We start from the raw sequence: 19,693 nt of genomic DNA on the forward strand, positions 1-19,693 counted from the left end.
TTTTCATCTCTTAAGCTCCATGGTCTTCATATATGTTGCTTCATCTTAGTCTTCACATGTATCCTCCGTCATGGGCCATACATCATCATGGACCATTAATATTTATGGCTTACATGCATGGTGTACACCATGGGATAAATGCTTTCATGGCATTGACATTTCATTGGCATAGACATCACTGGAGCATGGCATATATCTTATCTTGGTATCTTGAGGCATAGCATCATGACATAAATCCTTCTTGACATCTTTGGACAGTGGAACATGGTCATTATCTTCATCATGGCATTTCATCAAACATGGCATGAGAATATAGGATAAGGCATTGTGTCCTAGTATTCTTGTATCCATGGAAGGGAACCATAGCACAAACATTGTGGTATCAATGCATTGAGAGACTTGGCATTTTAATTATACACGACATTTACATCATTTTTGGCATACATCGTCCCCCCTTAATCATAAAATGGTTGAAAAATTGTGACTTTAAACCTTTCACAAAGCTTGAAGTTACCTTGAGCTAGTGGGCAGCATTGAGTGTGTGAGTAGCAAGTTGAAGTGGCCTTTTAAGGGCTTAAAATAGACCTTAAAACCTCCCTTCTTAGCACATTAGAGGACTAGTTGTTGTCCACATTGTAGACTAGTAGCACAAGTATGGCTACTTAGAAATGCACCCTAGTTGATTGTTATAGCTCGTCTTAGAGAAGACAAAATATCTCGCTAAATGCTTATGTAGGAAGCCTACTGGGTGTTATGGGAAGGCCCTCATGAAAGAAGCACATTCTTCTTTATCATCATGCTCATAATATAGGCCTTGGGTTACGTTGTGAGTGGATCATCCATATGCCACATCATCATCCTCCTTTTACATAACCATTATCCTAATATCCTCCATCATAACACCCATTCATATGATGCTTCTACATTGGTACACGGGGCACTGCATATTCCAACATTTTCCCAGTGATATATCTATGTTGTGTCAAGGCACATAATAAGGAAAGAAAGGTCTTTTTCATAATCTTAGATCTTCAAGGTGACCCGAGGGACCTTCCTTTACTACCAACATTGGGACATGCCTTGAGCAAGACTATGATGCCACTGGGACACATAATCAATGGATAGAGAAGCATCAATAAAGTTGTGAGTACTACCATCAACAAATAAAACATATAGAGGTGATCCCATAACTTCAATCGTTACATAGATAAGGTCATGTGGACCAAACACCCCTATGTTAAAACGATAACTATCATAACTATATTGAAAGAATAGATATCAATAGAATGAATGAGTAAATTATATGGATTGTACCTGGAATAGAATGAATGAGTGGATTACCTAGAATAATACTTGTCTGTGCCAAATGAGCATGTACTGGTGGTTGCATTACTTTGCCACCACCTCCACCTCCACCCAAAGACTTTTTTATAAACATAGTGGCCTTGTCTATGACATTTAAAACATGCCCCCTTGCGAGCATCATGTGTCCCAATAGAATCGGATCTACACTTTCAACATTGAAAGTGATTTTCTAAATGGGGGAACCCCTATGTTTATAAATTTAAAGATAGAAATGTGTCACGTATGCTCTTTTTCTTATTAAAACAAAAAAACGCACTCAAATACATGTGCATTAAAAGAAGCATTTTTGTAGCCAAAGTGATTAATTTAATCAAGGATTAATGTCGACTAATGTAGCCATTTATATGGTAGTGATGTGTGGACATAGGCTAATAATGGGACGGGGCACTTTTTTCCTCCTTATTATTAGGAGGTCTTTTCCCCCAATCATGTGTACACGCTATTATGAGTATGTATAAGTGACCTTATCATGTCCATCAAAGATGAGTGCACTAAGGGACAACTGAAGTAAACCAAATGAGATGGGAAAAATTTTGTTCCTCTCATAAAGCTTGTGAAAAATTGTAAAACACATGGATACACATTTATCGCAGATATGCAAGCTTGAAATGAAAGGAAGTGAATTCACCCATGAAGAAAACCATCTACATAAGAAGGGTAGCCCGTGTAGTAAATGGAAAGAATCCTTGATGATGGAGGGTTTTAAAAGTCCCATATGGTATTCAATGCACTTTTCCTACCAAAAAACATTGAGCTTCTATCTCAAAGAATAACAAAGGTTTTCCCATCCCTACCTTGTTCCTTTGTTTAAAGCATGCATTTAAGAACTAAGTTTAAGTTACCACCAAGAGCTTCAAGACCAAAGAGAGAGAGAGAGAGAGAGAGAGAGAGAGAGAGTTGAATAATAAGTGGCCCAATATACTCACAAAATTGTAACGTATAGATATATTTATGTGGATTAATGCTATAAAAAATAAAAGCTTTTAGAAAGCTCATGCATTTACATAGCCCTTGGGCACTATGTAAAGTTTCAACATCTACTTGAAAATTTAATTTTTCACACTTCTTTGCATTATAGAAGTCTTGTTTTAAAGATCTCTTGAGCCTCCTCTATATTTTCACTTATTATCGTGCTATTCACATGCTTTCTACATCAAATAGATTTGCATCAAGTGTCTACAAAAATCACCAATACTGCAAAATCAATAGTTTTTTGGACCATGAATAGGCTACTTAACACGTCTCAATTGTATGTGCTTTTTCACTCAATGATTTGAATGTGAAATTTCTTTAAGATCATTGATATTAGTTTTATTTCTCCTCAAAAACATCACAATAATCATGTTTAGAAGAATTTGCACTCTAGGTTGGGTAGTGATTAAGTTATGGATGAGTTGCATATTAATAGAGAAAATTGTTGTTATTTGAGATGACAACTGAGTGCAAATGTTGATACATATATACAACTCCATCCAAACTTCTTTCAAAAGCATTAATATAAATTTAAAACATTTTTTCACTAGTCCAATGGAAAATATTAAAAAGATCGTCATAATAAGTATCTAAATCTAAACATCAAGTTTTAAGAATCAATTTTCAAAAGAATCAAGGTATTGGATATAATATTAGGTTTTCAAAAGAATGATCAATAGAAGTTTCATATGAGAGATCCAAAATAGCGATTATGTAGTAGCATCAAGTAAAATCCATGTGTAGCAGTAAGAATGATCACAAATGCCTCCATAAATTTCTGCAAAACAAATGAAAATTATCAAAGTACAGAAACATAATGTTGAAAAAAAGAGGTATGCATCAAGAAAAGAGCCCTGATACAAAGCACCAACAACGACATAGGGTTGATAATGTGATCTAAGGGTTTGATGGGGACTCACCAAGGTTGTGCTCTTGTGTCCAATGTGAATCTCCTTACAAGCGAGTCTATTATAAGATTGGCATGCATTAGATTCAAACTGATTGAAATGAGACATAGAGTACCAAAAATAGAGGCACATTTTTAGTCTAAAATGGGATACATTTTTAGTGTATCTCATTTTAGAGCATAGAGTAACAAAAAATAGAGGCACATTTTTATTCTAAAACGAGATATATTTTTAATGTATCTCATTTAGAACATAGGGTATTTCATATGTTTTTAATATATTTTTAATGTATCTCATTTCAGAACATAGGGTATCTCATATGTTTTTAATGTATCTCATTTTAGAACATAGAGCACCGAGAAAAAAAATAGAGGTACAATTTTATTCTGAAATGAGATACATTTTTCTCTGTTCGAGTCTGAGAACGAGTCCGCTCATCTGGGACACCGGCTCGAAAAACAAAAACAAACTCCTCCAAACTACCCTTCCAAACGATTGTTGTAAACTCAAATTAAAGCCAATGTAGAGAATGTCAGTCAATGTATATATATATATATAACTTTTGATCCAAAAAATAAATAAAAATAAACTCACATTAATCAATATATTAAAGGTAGCGTGTATGAAGGATATTGACTAAGGTCATAAGTTACCCAAAAGCGACTAGCAGGAGGAACCAGGCGATCAAAGCCGAAGAGCTGCTCGCAGCGACGTTAGTGGCGTCTCTCCAGTCCTTGACAAGATGGAGGCCGGACAGAATGGAGGCTATGCCCACCACCCCAGCAAGCAGGCAGAACACTGTAAAGCTGGGGGTGGCGGCGTTACCATAGATCTCTGCAGAAAACACACACACACACACACACACGATAATCAATACTTCTGTCAGCAAGCGCACAGTGTTGCACCATTGATTTTGATCATTTCGCCCACAGCATCAACATAAACTGCCCACCATAAAGCTCCATCATGCTGTCTAGCGCCCACCCTGCAATCGCCAGCACAATCACGTACAGTGAGAAGTTCAGAAGAAACAGTGGGGCTATCAACGCTCGATCCAGAAACCCCAGCGGCATTTTGAGCTCGCTTTGATATTGCAAGACCTTCGCTTAGAGAATGATTGAGATAGATTGGTAATTTCGACACAGATTTGCTCTGCGGCTATGGGAGGAAAGCTTAACTATTCTAGCTATGGCGACCTGAGAGGGTGATGATGTGTGGGCGGTTATAAATGAATACAAAGAGAGTAGTAACACTTAGGTTTGATCAGTTGGAGAGCATCTTTTAACACACACATCCATCCACCCCCTCCCTCGAGTGTCATCATGCCCTCTTTCCAACTCACACTACCTCACTTAATGTCCAAGAAAAGGTGTTAGACAATCCTAAAATGCTAAAGATTGCTAGAACTTTAAAAGTTGTTAGGCAAATTTATCATGCTAGGGCTTTCTTAAACTTTCAAAGCTTCACATAAAGTTGGAATATAAACATCTCAAAAGTCGATTGTGTAACATGGCCTTGGCGTAAAAAATGAGCAATCTACAAGGAAAACCTAGCATCTAGCATGGCATTGCTTCACAAAGCTTCAACTGAATTTTTCTAGTGCCACTGCATGCCCTCATATGCTTAATAACCCCATGCATCTTACTTTTATTTTCCTTTGAGTGGGGTTTTTCCTTTCTCTAGGTCTACATCTTTTTTGCTTTTCCTAATATGTCTATCTCTTTTTACTACTAAGAGTGGGGCTTCTTTCTTTCTCTAGGTCTAACTCTTTTTTGTTTTTCCTAATAGCCCCACCACATAACTATGGGCAATCCACAAAGTCTTATATACACCAATATGTCTTATTGTAATATACCCATCTTCACTAATAAAGAAATGTCCATGTAATAGATGAATTTATGAGTTTTTATAGTATAAAAATCAATGATTTTTTTTAAATGAGCCATTTATACTTAGAATCTTCAAATTTCGAGCCCAAATTTAGAATCTACACATGATTTTACCCTAATATAGGATTTTACAGCATCCAAAACGGACATCGGATCAAGCTTATACGTAAATTTTGGTTATTTTTAGTTAATAGCGACGACCTTTAAACCTTAATAAATGCACGATCGGGCGTCCGATTGATGAACGATCTGCACCCCAACGACCAGGGAAACATCTCGGACCCAAAAAAAAAATCGCCCCCCGGGCGGTCTGACATGCAAATCGAGACGTCGACGCCCTAAACTTGAAGACCCCGCCCCAAAAAAGGGATCGTACACACTTACCAGGGTGCCCGTATGATGGTCGCACAAGAACCAAAGGTCGACCATCCACTGTGTGGTCCACATGCACCGCTATACGTGGACACCCATGCTGCCTCTGACCAGATAAGGTACATGCGTACCACTTCTTTCCCTGTTAATCGCCACCATACCTTTCTCCCCACAGCCATGCAGGCCACTGATCCACAGCCTTTGTCGGCACACCGTCCTTTCGACCTTGCTTTGCGCAGTGCCCACACCCGTATCCCACCGCTATATAAACCCCTGGGGTGCTCCATGGGCAACACGCATTTCTACGTAGCCCATACATACTCTGCCGTGTCGTCGTATGTACCGCCATCTGTTCCTACGCAGTGTACTTGCTGTAGTGCAGCCGCCCCTCTCAACACCCCCTCATTTGTCACTTTTCAGATAAGGCAACTTTCCTCTACTCCCCCGTTGTTAGAAGGCAGTATCCTTAACTCTTCTCCTCCCTTGGTGTGAAGAGACTTACGGCAGCACCCTTCTCCCCTTCAGCAAAACATTTTGTGTTAAGGACATCTCACAAATTCCCCTCCCCCTCATTTGCATGGACTTTAGCAAGAGGTTTTGGCCTTAGATAGGATTCATGCGCTGTGGTCTTTTGCTCATACGGTGAGCAAATGATCTCGGAATTGAGATATGACTGAAGCATTTCGACCGCGACAGCGAGCCCTACAAGGCGAAGTCCAAGATGGCCCCATCCCGAAAATGCCAAAATATTACCTCGGGAGGAGCGCGCAACAATGAGATTAGAGAAGATGCTTCTAATGCGGCCCCAACCCTCCCGTTACAAGCTCCTCAAGGAAATGGTGGCCAGGTTAGCTTGGTTATCTTTTAAAGAAGAGGTTTTTTCTAAATATTAGTGTGAATAAATGTGTATCTTTTCCTTTTAAAATAATGAAATAAAATTGTATGAAGCTACAATTTGAAGTGATGATGAATTCAATGAATTGTATTGAAATTGTTATCTTTAAGACAAGGAGTACAAGTTTTTCCTGGCTTCGGCGCTAACTCTGTTCCGTGCTCGTGTAGCCAGGCGACATCGTTAGCAAAGCCCGAGAATGGCCCAAGGTATCCCTCATACCATTGGGAGAATAAGGTTCGCCGATTGAGGCGAGAGATTATGATGCTGTCTAGTTCTAAGGGCCCAGGCTAGTAAGTCTGCCCTAGTGCGCAGACATCCCTCTGAGGGGCGGGAGGATTGAGCGATGGAGCCTAAGAGGGCGACAGGCCGGCTTGAGTCCTCGCCAGCCGGCCGATGATGAGGTGTATGGTCTCGTAGGGTTTTGCCCAGTATGTAGAGGCTAGAAGGCCGAATTCTAGATCATCGACAGTATAAAGGAAAAGAATAAAAGAGCCGGTTTGTCTTGTATGGAATTGATTCATGTATAAACTTTTTTTATAATTCTTGTCTTTGGCATTATTGTACTGTGGAAAAAGGCTATTTTAACAAACCTTGTGAAAAGGGCCCTAATTAAGGAACATGTTTATTTATGTTAAAGAGTGTGGTAGAATTAATTAGAAAACAAAATTGACACGTGAGTAGGGTGGAAACTGGGAGGATGGAATGCCCCGATGGCACCATCCTACGGATGGGTGGACCCAATTAGTCGAGTAGCTTTCCAACAGATTAAGTGAAAGCCCTACGCTAGATAAATAGGTTCTCTGGCAATTCTATTCTAAAAGACTAGGTGTCTTGCATGGATGATGAAAAAAGCGTTGTCTCTAGAAATCAAGACTAGTAGTTGCCCAATTTATGAACAATTACCCTATGGGTGATTTGATTTTTAGAAGATCACGCTCCCGCTGTGGGATAGGACTAGGTCTTACCTAAAAAACGTATCCTTGAATCTCTGCATGGTCAAGGTGTCGATGAATAGGAAATTTTCTCCAAGTTAAGACTTAGTGGACTATCTTAAGTGTTTCCCCTATTTTGAAAGGGGGAAACCTTACAATTGGTATTAGAGCCGATCTTAGCTCCTAGGACTTGCCATTTAAGAATTGTTTTGCAATGTATGTTTTACCTAACATAATGCTAATTAATAAAAACATCCTACTAAAAACAAGTTGAATTGATGTTTGAATGATTGTAAAAAGAAGAAGATGCCTACTCGAAGTTTCTAGTTTTCCAATGCATCTTCGAGACTGCTAGTCACTCCTCAAATGTCGAGTTCCGTGACACCATGGTGCAGATACTAGAGAAGATGTCCCTCCTCCATTTCTCTCGTATCAAAAGAGGATGGGGTAGAGATTTCTGGAGTTGTAGGTCGAGATATTTCCTCGGGGGGTGCACCTCAAAAAATGTAAGTCTACCACGTGCGATCATTAAGTGGGGTTTTTTTAATCCAAAATATTGGGTAAATTTACAGAAATACAATTACAAGAGGGGTATTTTAATTGTACTTTGGAAAAAAACCCGTAAGTCTATAAAGAAAAAGGAGTAGTTTTATTAGCTCAAAATTCACAGATAAGGGGTTTTTTAAATACCCCTTGAACGCACGTCGTAGGAGGGGCTTCCATATAGTGCACCCCCTGAGGATATTTCTTCATCTGAGCGGATCGAATTGGGAACCTTACCACTGACCTAAAGCGGATTTGTTGGATTGAAAAGTTAAAGATGATCCGTTTATTTTGGTTCGTCGCGGTACTCCCAGGGCCGACACCTCTATGACTATAGATGGGATTTGCATACCTCGGGATCACTGGTGGGTGTATGACTGAGTGATGCAGATCTTACCTGCTGACAGAGTAGCTATGTTGGGACCTACCCCAATCCAGCGTCTAGCACCCTTACCCATCAGTTTTTCGAGTCTTAGAAACTACAATGGAATCCCCATACTTCACCTATGTGGACCCCTCTATCCTTATGTCATAGTCAAGCTTAGGAATTTCCCTTGATGGCAAATAAAACTAATTATATTAGTCTTAGATCTTTGTAATAAAACTCATCCTTGTAAATATTTGGAAATAAAATGATTTCAATGTTTTACTCTCCAAAATAAGCGTTGTGCAAGTATGAATCTTGTAATCTTAAAATTGTTTTTATAATGGTGGCCAAGACGATCAGCCTCCACTTCCCAATGCGCTTTACACTGATATCCAAGAGAAGAAGCTCCTATTCAAGCAAATGCAATCTCCCTCCTTTAAAGAAGAAGGTTCAAAGATTGAGAAGGATGCTGAAGTCTGGATTGAAGAGATGGACGATTATTTCTCTGCTGCCAGTACTGGAGCAGCAATTAGTCTATGCTTGCATGGTTTCGCCTCATCGGAGATGCTAAACTCTGGTGGAAACAGTGGTGCCGTGATAAGGGAGTCACCGAGCATTCTCAAATGTGGGAAGACATCAAGCAGGCCATGAAGAAAAGATATCTTCCCCCATCCCATGAATCCATAAAGATGAATGAGTTTTTTAGTCTTAGAGGTAGTGCAGCTTAACTCTTGAGGACTACTATTCCAAATTTATCACTCTTTCGAAGTATGCCCCAGCTATGACTACTTCCCAGCAAGTGGCTCGTTTCTGCCAAAGGGTTGAATGAACCCTTAGATTCCCACCTTAAAGTAATGAGGCCAAGCACATTACAGGATGCTCTCATACGAACAAAGCCCCTTGTGAAAGAAATGAGGACTGACAAACGTAAGCCTCAAAAGAGATCTTACCCTGAGGCAAATCCTAAAGATCAACCCTACAAGAAACCCCAACAGAATTTTTCCTAATACAACAGAGGGCGGCAAAGCAACTCTTTTGTCCCTCGCTCGTATGCTGCTTCTTCTAGAAAGGCCCTCTATGTTTTGAATGCAATGAGCCGAGACACTTTAGGGCCAGCTGTCCCAAGATGGCAACATCATTTCCCCAAGGTGACAGAGGAAATCAAGACCGTGGAACCCCTATCCACCAAGGTGCAAGAGGCGTTGGACATGGCAGAGGCCGCTGAGGAGCAGTTGCTAGGATCGCCTATATTATAAGTGAAGAACCGACCTTGGAAATAGCTGAAGAAGAGCACGCCACCGTCCATGCGTAGTAGAACACCAAGGTCCGAATAAACAATTTGGTGTAATCCAAACCCCAGCCACTCATCACGGTAAGCCATTCCAGCTTATGATTGATTGTGGCAGTACCCATTCATTTCTTTCTCCTAGGTGTTTGCAAAAATTAAACTTGGGTTTAAAAACAGCTAGATGACTGTAGAGTTAGCTAGTGGGAAAGAAGTAATATCTCGCCACTCTATAGGAAACCTTAATTTTGAACTGGGTAATGAGCAAACTCATGGGCCACTTTAGAGTCTTGCCATTAGGAATTTATGATGGAATCCTTGGGATGGATTGGTTAATTGCAAACAAAGCTAGCATTCACTGTAACCAGGGGACTATCACTTTTAAAAATAAGCATGGCCAAGTAGGGGATAACAGGAAAAACTCAATCTAGGGTCGTCAAGGCAAAACATCTTCTCAAGGGAGCATGTAAGGGTCAGCAAGTTTTCTTAGTCAAGCTCAACAAAGCCATTGAACCTAGTAAGGAGATAGAACCCTCTTGGCTCCGAGAATTCTCTGACATCTTCCTTGACGAGCTTACAAGGCTATCGCCTCCTCGAGAAGTCGATCATGAAATCGAGGTGATCCCTGGGGTGGGACTCAACCCGTCTCAAAAACGCCCTATAAGATGTCCCTTCCTAAAGCCATTGAACTTAAAGAGAGAAACTTTCCCAACTCATTGAGCAGGATTCGTACACCCCAGTAGCTCTCCTTGGGGGGGCACCTATTCTTTCCCAAAAAAAGAAGGACATAACTCTCCACCTCTGCGCTGCATAGATTATTGAGGGCTAAATCGTCACTGTCAAGAATAAGTATCCTATCCCTTGCATCGACGAACTTCTTGGACATGCTTCAAGGGGCCAAAGTTTTCTCAAAAATAGATTTGAGGTCTGGTTACTATCATATCTAAATCAAGCAACCTTCAACCGCCTAATGCAAGATATATTCCGTCCTTACTTGGATGAATTTGTGCTTGTTTTTTTTAATGACATCTTAATCTACTCCAAAATCAATGAAAGAGCATGAGGAGCATGTGCGTAGAGTTCTGCAATTGCTGCGCAGACACAAACTCTATGCCCAAAAGAGAAAATGTACTTTCTTTACTCATCAAATTGAGTATCTTGGGTTCATCGTCTCCAAAGATGACATCTCAGTAGACCTCACCAAGGTCAAAGATATTCTGGAGTGGCCACCCCCTAAATGAGTTCATGAAGTTCGTGGGTTTTTGGGAATCACGAGATGGTATAGGATTTTTATCAAAGATTATACCTTGGTAGCTGCACCTTTGATGGATCTTCTTAAGAAGGATTGCAAAATAGTGTGGCTACCAATCCATCAAAACAGTTTTGATTAGCTCAAGGTCATTATTACTTCTGTCCCAGTCCTGAAACTTCCTGATTTCACCAAGGAATTTGAAGTGGTTATTGATGCCAGTAGTTTAGCACTTGGTGGTGTCTTAGGCCAAGAAGAAAGATCAGTCGCTTATACTTCCCGCACCTTCGGTACTTGAAGCAATGTCTCTCATGCCAAAGGATCAAAGCTAAAAGGGTCAAGATGCCTGGGAAACTTCAACCCTTGGATATTGCCCAAATGATGTGGGAGTGCATTAGTATGGATTTTGTCACAAGTCTCCCCACTGTACAAGGAGGATATGCCTCCATTTTGGTAGTAGTGGACTTACTTACCACCAAAGTAGCTCACCTTAGACCAGCAAAGAAGACCTTCAAAGCTTCTGATGTTGCTCGAATATTCATCAAGGAAGTATTCAAACTTCATGGTCTCCCAAAAAGGATAGTAAGTGACCGGGATTCTGACTTCACTTCAAAGTTTTGGCAGTCCTTATTTCAAGCCTTGGGCACTCAACTTTGCTTTAGCACAGCTTATCATCCAGAGACCGATGGCCAGACTGAAAGAGTCAATCAAGTGATTGAAGACATTCTCAGAGCATATTGTGGACGGGAACCAAGAAGATGGGTTCAATACCTTCCTCTGGTAGAATTTGCCTACAATACATCTTATCATCAGAGCATAGGAATGTCACCATTCAAAGCACTCTATGGTGGGCAAGAATGCTTATTTCCTCTAAATTTCTCTAATTTGACCATAAAAGTTGAAGCATCTAGGAAAATGCTCGAAGAGATGGAGGAACAAACCAAGGCAATCTAAAAGGATATTAGAGCTGCTCAAGATCGGCAAAAGCATTATGTTGACACAAAGAGATCTGAAAGGATCTTCAAGGAAGGAGACAAAGTTCTTCTACGAGTGCAACCCAAACAAAGTTTTCTATCACTTGGGAAATATAAGAAGCTCAGCCCTAGGTATTGTGGTCTCTATATAGTTATCAAGTGTCTAGGTAAAAGTGCATATAAACTCCAGCTTCTCCCAGCCCATATCAAAGTCCACAATGTATTTCATGTAAGTTTGTTAAAACTTTATGTACCCAATCTCGATCATATTCTTGATGATGAACAAGTTGTAATCCCTACTTAGGGAGTCCTTGAATTACAGCCCTAGTAGGATCATAGATTCTAGGGAAAGGCAACTCCGAAATAGAACTCTTGTAGAACATCTAGTATAGTGGAAAGATTACCCTAAAGAGGATACAACTTGGGAAGATGAAGCTACACTCTTAAAGGATTATCCCCAATTCATGACGAGATGAGGATATCTCGATTTCTTTAAGGGGGGAAGGATGTAACATACCCATCTTCACTAATAAAGAAATGTCCATGTAATAGATGAATTTATGAGTTTTTATGGTATAAAAATCAATGATTTTATTAAATGAGCCATTTCTAATTAGAATCTTCAAATTTTGAGCCCAAATTTAGAAATTGCGCGCGATTTTACCTTATTATAAGATTTTACAGCATCCAAAACGGACACCGGATCAAGCTTATACGCAAATTTTAGTTATTTTTAGTTAATAAGCGACGACCTTTAAACCTTAATAAATGCACGACCAAGCATTCGATTGATGAACGGTCTGCACCCCAACGACTAGGAGAACATCTTGAACAAAAAAAAAATTGCCCCCTGGGCAATCTGACACGCAAATGGAGGCGGACATCCTAAACTTGGAGACCCCGTCCCAAAAAAGGGACCGTACACACTTACCAGGGTGCCCGTACGATGGCCCCACAAGAACCAAAGTTTGGCCACCCACTATGTGGTCCACATGCACCGCTACGTGGACACCCATGCTGCCTGTTACTAGATAAGGTACATGCGTACCACTCCTTTCCTTGTTAACCGCCACCGTACCTTTCCCCCCACAGCCATGCAGGCCACTGATCCACAGTCTTTGTCGGCACACCATCCTTTCAACCTTGCTTTGTGCAGTGCCCACACCCGCACCCCACAGCTATATGGGCAGCACACATTTTTGCATAGCCCATACTTTGTCGTGTCGCCGTATGTACCGCCATCTGTCCCTGCACAGTGTACTTGCTGTAGTGCAGCCGCCCCTCTCAACACCCCCTCATTTGCCACTTTTCACATAAGGCAACTTTCCTCTACTCCCCCCTTGTTAGAAGGCAGTATCCTTAACTCTTCTCCTCCCCCGGTGTGAAGAGACTTACGACATCACCCTTTTCCCCTTCAGCAAAACGTTTTGTGTTAAGGACATCTCACAAATTCCCCTCCCCCCCCCATTTGCGTGGACTTTAGCAAGAGGTTTTGGCCTTCGAGAGGGTTCATGCGTTGTGGTCTTTTGCTCAAATGGTGGAGCAAATGATCTCGGAATTGAGATCTGACAACAGCATTTCAACCGCAACAGCGAGCCCTACAAGGTGAAGTCCAAGATCTACCCATCTCGGAAACGCCAAAAAATTACCTCGAGAGGAGCGCGCAACGATGAGATTAGAGAAGATGCTCCTAATGCAGCCCCAACCCTCCCGTTTACAAGCTCCTCAAAGGAAATGGTGACCAGGTTAGCTTGGTTATCTTTTAAAGAAGAGTTTTTTTCTAAATATTAGTGTTAATAAATGTGTATCTTTTTCTTTTAAAATAATGAAATAAAATTGTATGAAGCTACGATTTGAAGTGATGATGTATTCAATGAATTGTATTGAGATTGTTATCTTTAAGAGAAAGAGTGCAAGTTTTTCCTGGCTTTGACGCTAACTTTGTTCCGTGCTTGTGTAGCCGGGCAGCATCGTTAGCAAAGCCCGAGAACGGCCCAAGGTATTTCTCATACCATTGGGAGAATAAGGTTCACCGATTGAGGCAAGAGATTATGATGATGTCTAGTTCTGAGGGCCCAGGCTAGTGTGGTGAATAAGCCCACCCTAGTGCACAGACATCCCTCTGAGAGACAAAAGGATCGAGCGACGGAGCCTGAGAGGGCAGCAGGCCGGCTTGAGTCCTCGCCAAGCGGCCGACGATGAGGTGTATGGTCGTGTAGGGTTTTGCCCCAGCATGTAGAGGCTAGAAGGCCGAATTCTAGATCATCGAGAGTATAAAGGAAAAGAATAAGAGAGCCGGTTTGGCTTGTATGGAATTGATTCAATTATAAATTTTTTTATAATTCTTGTCTTTGGCATTATTGTACTATGGAAAAAGGCTGTTTTAACAAACCTTGTGAAAAGGGCCTTAATTAAGGAACATGTTTATTTATGTCAAACAATGTGGTAGAATTAATTAGAAAACAAAATTGACACGTGAGTAGGGTGGAAAGTGGGAGGATGGAATCCCCCGCCGATGGCACCATCCTATGGACGGGTGGACCCGATTAGTCAGGTAGCTTTCCAACAGATTAAGTGAAAGCCCTACGCTAGATAAATAGGTTCTCGGGCAATTCTATTCTAGAAGACTAGGCTCGCGGATGTGCCTTGCATGGATGAGGAAAAAAGCGTTGTCTCTAGAAATCAAGACTAGTAGTTGCCCAATTTATGATCAATTACCCTATGGGTGATTTGATTTTTAGAAGATCACGCTCCCCTTGTGGGATAGGACTAGGTCTTACCTATGAATCGTATCCTTGAATCTTTGCATGGTCAAAGGTGTTGATGAATAGGAAATTTTCTCCAAGTTAAGACTTAGTGGACTATCTTAAGTGTTTCCCCTATGTTGGAAGGGAGGAACCTTACACTTATCACATGAAATCCTTCACATATTATGGTGAAGAATTTCAAAAAGTCTCATAGACACCAATATGTCTTATCATGATGAAATCCTTCACATATTATGGTGATACAACAAAAGCAAGCAATAGTGACGCTTATTTGTGACGTTTTACGTTATGCCTCTCTAAGAGCATCATTATAAGCACCGCCTATAACTGTTTTATAGTTTGTCCATACATCCCTCTGTGGTTAATTGTAGACACCTAATTACCACTATGTTTGTAGCATGGCACTTGGGTGATTCTTGAATATTCCATGTGTAGGATATATGAATTTAGAAATGGCTGGAACTAAGTGTTAACATCTCGAAAGTCCATTGTAACATGGCCTTGGCGTAAAAAATGAGCAATCTACAAGGAAAAACTAGCATCTAGCATGGCATTGCTTTGCAAAGCTTCAATTGAATTTTTCTACAGCCTCTGCATGCTCTCATATGCTTAATAACCCCATGCATCTTACCTTTATTTTCCTTTGAGTGGGGTTTTCCTTTCTCTAGGTCTACATCTTTTTTGCTTTTCCTAATATGTCTATCTCTTTTTACTAAGAGTGGGGCTTCTTTCTTTCTCTAGGTCTACCTCTTTTTTGTTTTTCCTAATAGCCCCACCACATAACTATGGGCAATCCAAAAAGTCTTATATACACAAATATGTCTTATCATGAAATCCTTCACATATTATGGTGAAGGATTTCAAAAAGTCTCATAGACACCAATATGTCTATCATGAAATCCTTCACATATTATGGTGATATAACAAAAGCAAGTAATAGCGGCGCTTATTTGCAAACGTTTTATGTTACACCTCTATAAGCGTTGCTAAACGATGTTATAACCATCATTTAGTGGCATTGATTAAATAAAAAATAGAATGTAAAACTTGTGTGAAAATTAAAAAATAAAACAAATTAAAGTCCAAAAAACTTGCCAAACATCCAAATATTTTTGAAATACAGCAATAAAATTATCAAATCGTTATAATATGTACATAGATTATGATGATATATATATTTCATTAGTACCATCATCAATTCCATCTTGCAATAAATCCATGCATAACAATTGGTTTATGTCTAAGTCCATCATTTCTATGGCTCTTGTATCAATATAAAGTTCTACTCCACTACTTGAGGAGGATGCAGAGGTATTATCATCGTGGTTATGACACATAAGCTCATTGATTTCATTTGATGCAACCAAAGATAGTAGATCTTCGTTTGTATTGCATTCCTCAAATTATGAATGGGTTTGTTCGATTTCTTAGTCCTCATGGTACTCATATTGATTGTTAGTTAAATCTTCCATTGATGGTCCATCATGCATTTCTTCTTCGATATCTTGATCTTGAAATATACGTTTAGATCGAGGAGTGACTTGTATTACATACCACCATTAGGATCTTTTAGGTCCAGATGAAACACAATCTAAAAACAAGAACCACAAAATATTTATAAGAAAATATATACAATACCTTTGTTTTATCTATTAATTGATCAAAATTGAAAATCAAGTACAAACCTGTTCACAATGTTGTGGTAGAGCGTATGTCTCTTGAATCTTGCCATAATTTAGTTGAGTCGAATGCAAAAAATCCGCTTAGATGCATCTTGACAGTTACTTGAGTACCTCTATATACCACTTTGAACCACTTAACATCATTTAGATGAACACTTTGAAAGCTCTAAATCCAATCTCCAAGCTGTCTTGAATTGTTCCACAATATTCAAGTTTCTCCGCTACAATGTTATTATCTCTTCTACTAGCTTGACTATCTTGGTCAAAACTTACCATTACACCACAATCATATGTTATTCTCTTGGAGTCCACATGTTAAGTGCAAAAATATCGACCTTCTGACCACATTGCATTATGCACTTTATATTGCAACCCAATTAAAAATCTTCAATATAACTTATATGTAAGTAATTTAGTATTCAACATTATATATCTCAACAAAATACAATATATGTTAGTTAAATATAAAAACATCTTTACTTACAATCTTCTCTTACAACATTATATATCTTAACAAAATACAATATATATTAGTTAAATATATGTTAGTTAAATATAAAAACATCTTTACTTACATTCTTCTCTTATAATCTCCTCTCCTGTCCTTTTGGCTTGTTGCTCTAGGTCATCTCCAAGCTATTCAATATTGTAATCATTTGAAAGACCTTGACCTTGGGTGGGTATGCCATGTGCCTTTATGTTGATCTCTTAAATGCTCTCCTCTCTTTCTTGCATATTCATATTTCTCAATCCACTTTTCCATCACAAAAGTGTTAAGAAGACAAAATGTAACGATCTTTTGCGTATGGACTCATCCATCTTTCGAATGCATCCTTTTCCATGTGGCTCATGTGACACCATTCATTCATCCTCATCGTTGTGCATGAATCTTGGTATATATGGATCTATTTGTTTCAAATATTCTAAGATGTATACAAGGGATTCTTGCACACCAATAAACCCTCTGCCATGCTTCACAAATCCTTTTAAGGTTTTCATGAAGCATTCAAGAAAGAACATCCACTAGCTATGAACAAGGCCACATATAGCCACCTCATCTGCCAAATTTACTAGAAAGTGCATTTGGCAGATGAGGCCACATATAGCCACATATAGCCACCACATTTGGCAGATGAGGCCACATATAGCCACCTCATCTGCCAAATGTATGAACATCCTAGCTATGAACAAGGCCACATATAGCCACCTCATCTGCCAAATGTACTAGAAAGTGCAATTGAGTTATGAGTATACTTCTTGGAAAGCTTTCTTCAATCATACACACCACCTTAATTGACTAAACTCGAGCCTTCTTCATGAAATCTCGATGAATCTCCTTTGACACTATCTACCTATTCAATAAAGGAAGAAATGATAAATTGAGGAATAATAGATAATTTCAAAGATATATGTTATACCAAAAGCAAGAATCTATAGTTTTGACTAGATCTCACCTTGCCAACACCTAATTTATAGATGGCATTATGAGCTTTCTCTTCTCCGCACCCACTAATCTACCTATTCAATAAAGGAAGAAATGATAAATTGAGGAATAATAGATAATTTCAAAGATATATGTTATACCAAAAGCAAGAATCTATAGTTTTGACTAGATCTCACCTTGCCAACACCTAATTTATAGATGGCATTCTGAGCTTTCTCTTCTCCGCACCCACTAATTGATATTGGAAGTATGAACTAGTGTAATTAATTTTTGAAAACAATAAAAGATCAATATAGAAACCACACGAATGTCCATGCCCTCCTTCTTCACAACCACTCTGGGCTCCCAATGGATGGAGACCCATCACTATCCAAACTAGTAGAAGACATCTATATAGGGAAAAAAAAGTGTGCGAATTAAAAATTGAATATGAATACATGCACTAAATTTAGTGGTGTCAATGGTATATGGAATGGTTTTCTCTGTAAAATTTTCCTAGCGTCACTATAAGCGCCGCTTGGTGTCATTTATAGGCAGCACTGGGAAAATAACTTTTTGAACTCATGGCACTACTGACACAGTTATTTCCCCCCAAAAAATTTTATATTCCCTCCACTTCTTTCTTTGAAGGACTACACCAACTCCATCTACTCCATCAATCTACCTTTATCCCATGCATTTGTACTTCCTTCCTCTTCCTCTTTCTCTTGAATCTCCTTATTCATCACTACATGGCTATGGTGTGAGAAGGTATTCTTCTCTTATGCTTAACCCTTGAGTACATAATGAGATTAGGGTTAAAGTTTAGAGTACTAACCTTCTTTCAACTTCTTCTCCTTCTCCTTTTTGTGAGCATGCTTAATGTATGCTGGTCTTTTCTATGTCTCTTATTTTTGGTAGATAGAGTTCATTAAATGTGTTACTAATCACTTTTTTTTAATTTAATATTTTGTAGGTATTGCACTAATCCTCCCCTTTGGCTTGATGATAAAGAGGTAAGCCCTCTTTTTCTTGTAATTGTTAATGCAAGCTCTGTGTTTATTGCACCCTTGGGTGTGCCACGTTTACGTTTAGTTTAGTGCATAAATCCTTATGTATAAAGCATACATAGAGCTTATGCATAAAGCCTTATGTGTGTAAAGCTTAATGCATGATTAAAGCTTTTGTTAATCCAATTATGGGATTAACAAGAGCTACCGCCATTATCTTACATCAAGGAGTCACAGTAAACACACCAAAGGGTCATAGATTATTCAAGATATGAAGCAATAGTGTCCAAAGCTACAACTTGAACGGGCGCTCGTAATGGTGTGATGGAGTATTTATGGTGATTCCCACTTCAAGTAGCAAGTTAGGATGAAGTCCTAAGTGATGTACTTCATGGATATATTATGATAGTAGTCATTGTAATAGCATTAGGCCTCTTATGAGCCTAAAGTGCCCGACCGGTTCTAATTTTTAAGTGAGTGTGAACACTAATGGCCATGTATATAAGTGAATTTCTCTCATAATACAAGATACTCTCCCATTGTGTAACTGAGTCTTGATCTTGCTAGTCTCTCTCCTTAATGCATGCTAGTGGATGTGTGTGAGTGAAGTCAGGTGAGAGGAGGGATGAGGACCTAGTGCAACATAGCGGTGTGACAATGCGCGCGGGAGGTGCGGTGGACAACGCTCACGCGGGAGATGCGGTGTGACAACGCTCGCGCGGGAGATGCGGTGGAATTGCTTCTCAAGGAGTTGTAGAGCTTAGAGACCTCAAAGGTTACGAGCTCGGCCATTGGAAAGATCCTCATCACGACAGTTACGGTTCACCAATAATCTCTTTTTGGATGTGTTTCAAGGAGGGTTAGGGTGAGCCATAAACAGCTTTTTGCATAGAGCTTATGCATAAAGCTTATACATGCTTTAAGCTTATGTATAAAGCCTTACGCATAGAACTCTATGCATGCTTTAAGCTCTATACATAAAGCTTTATGCATATAGCTTATTGCATGCTTAATGCATTAAGCTTAAATCATGCATAGAGCTTATGTATAAAGCTTTAT

The 19,693-nt window shown here is 39.4% G+C and overlaps 1 protein-coding gene across 1 annotated transcript; it reads right to left on the reverse strand.

Moving 5' to 3' along the window:
• Window positions 1–2,933: 2,933 nt before the first annotated feature.
• On the reverse strand, window positions 2,934–4,572 carry LOC147612714 (membrane protein PM19L-like). The gene is made up of 4 exons (XM_086782844.1): window positions 4,198–4,572; window positions 3,899–4,079; window positions 3,258–3,303; window positions 2,934–3,115 (listed from the first exon to the last, which is right to left on the reverse strand). Exons 1-4 carry the CDS (start codon window positions 4,316–4,318, stop codon window positions 3,023–3,025), a joined length of 441 nt encoding a protein of 146 aa, XP_086638970.1. The 5' UTR covers window positions 4,319–4,572; the 3' UTR covers window positions 2,934–3,022.
• Window positions 4,573–19,693: the final 15,121 nt, after the last annotated feature.

Source organism: Cibotium barometz, chromosome 45, assembly GCF_041138505.1.
Source record: "Cibotium barometz isolate CiBa-2024 chromosome 45, ASM4113850v1, whole genome shotgun sequence".
Lineage (NCBI taxonomy): Eukaryota > Viridiplantae > Streptophyta > Polypodiopsida > Cyatheales > Cibotiaceae > Cibotium > Cibotium barometz.

Excerpts from the sequence above, each read along its gene's own strand:
- LOC147612714 (XM_086782844.1), bottom strand. The coding sequence starts at position 4,318 with ATGCCGCTGGGGTTTCTGGATCGAGCGTTGATAGCCCCACTGTTTCTT. Across the intron at positions 4,080-4,197 it reads CAGCATGATGGAGCTTTATG|AGATCTATGGTAACGCCGCC; the intron begins GTGGGCAGTTTA and ends TGTTTTCTGCAG. Across the intron at positions 3,304-3,898 it reads CTCCTGCTAGTCGCTTTTGG|ACTCGCTTGTAAGGAGATTC; the intron begins GTAACTTATGAC and ends ATCTTATAATAG.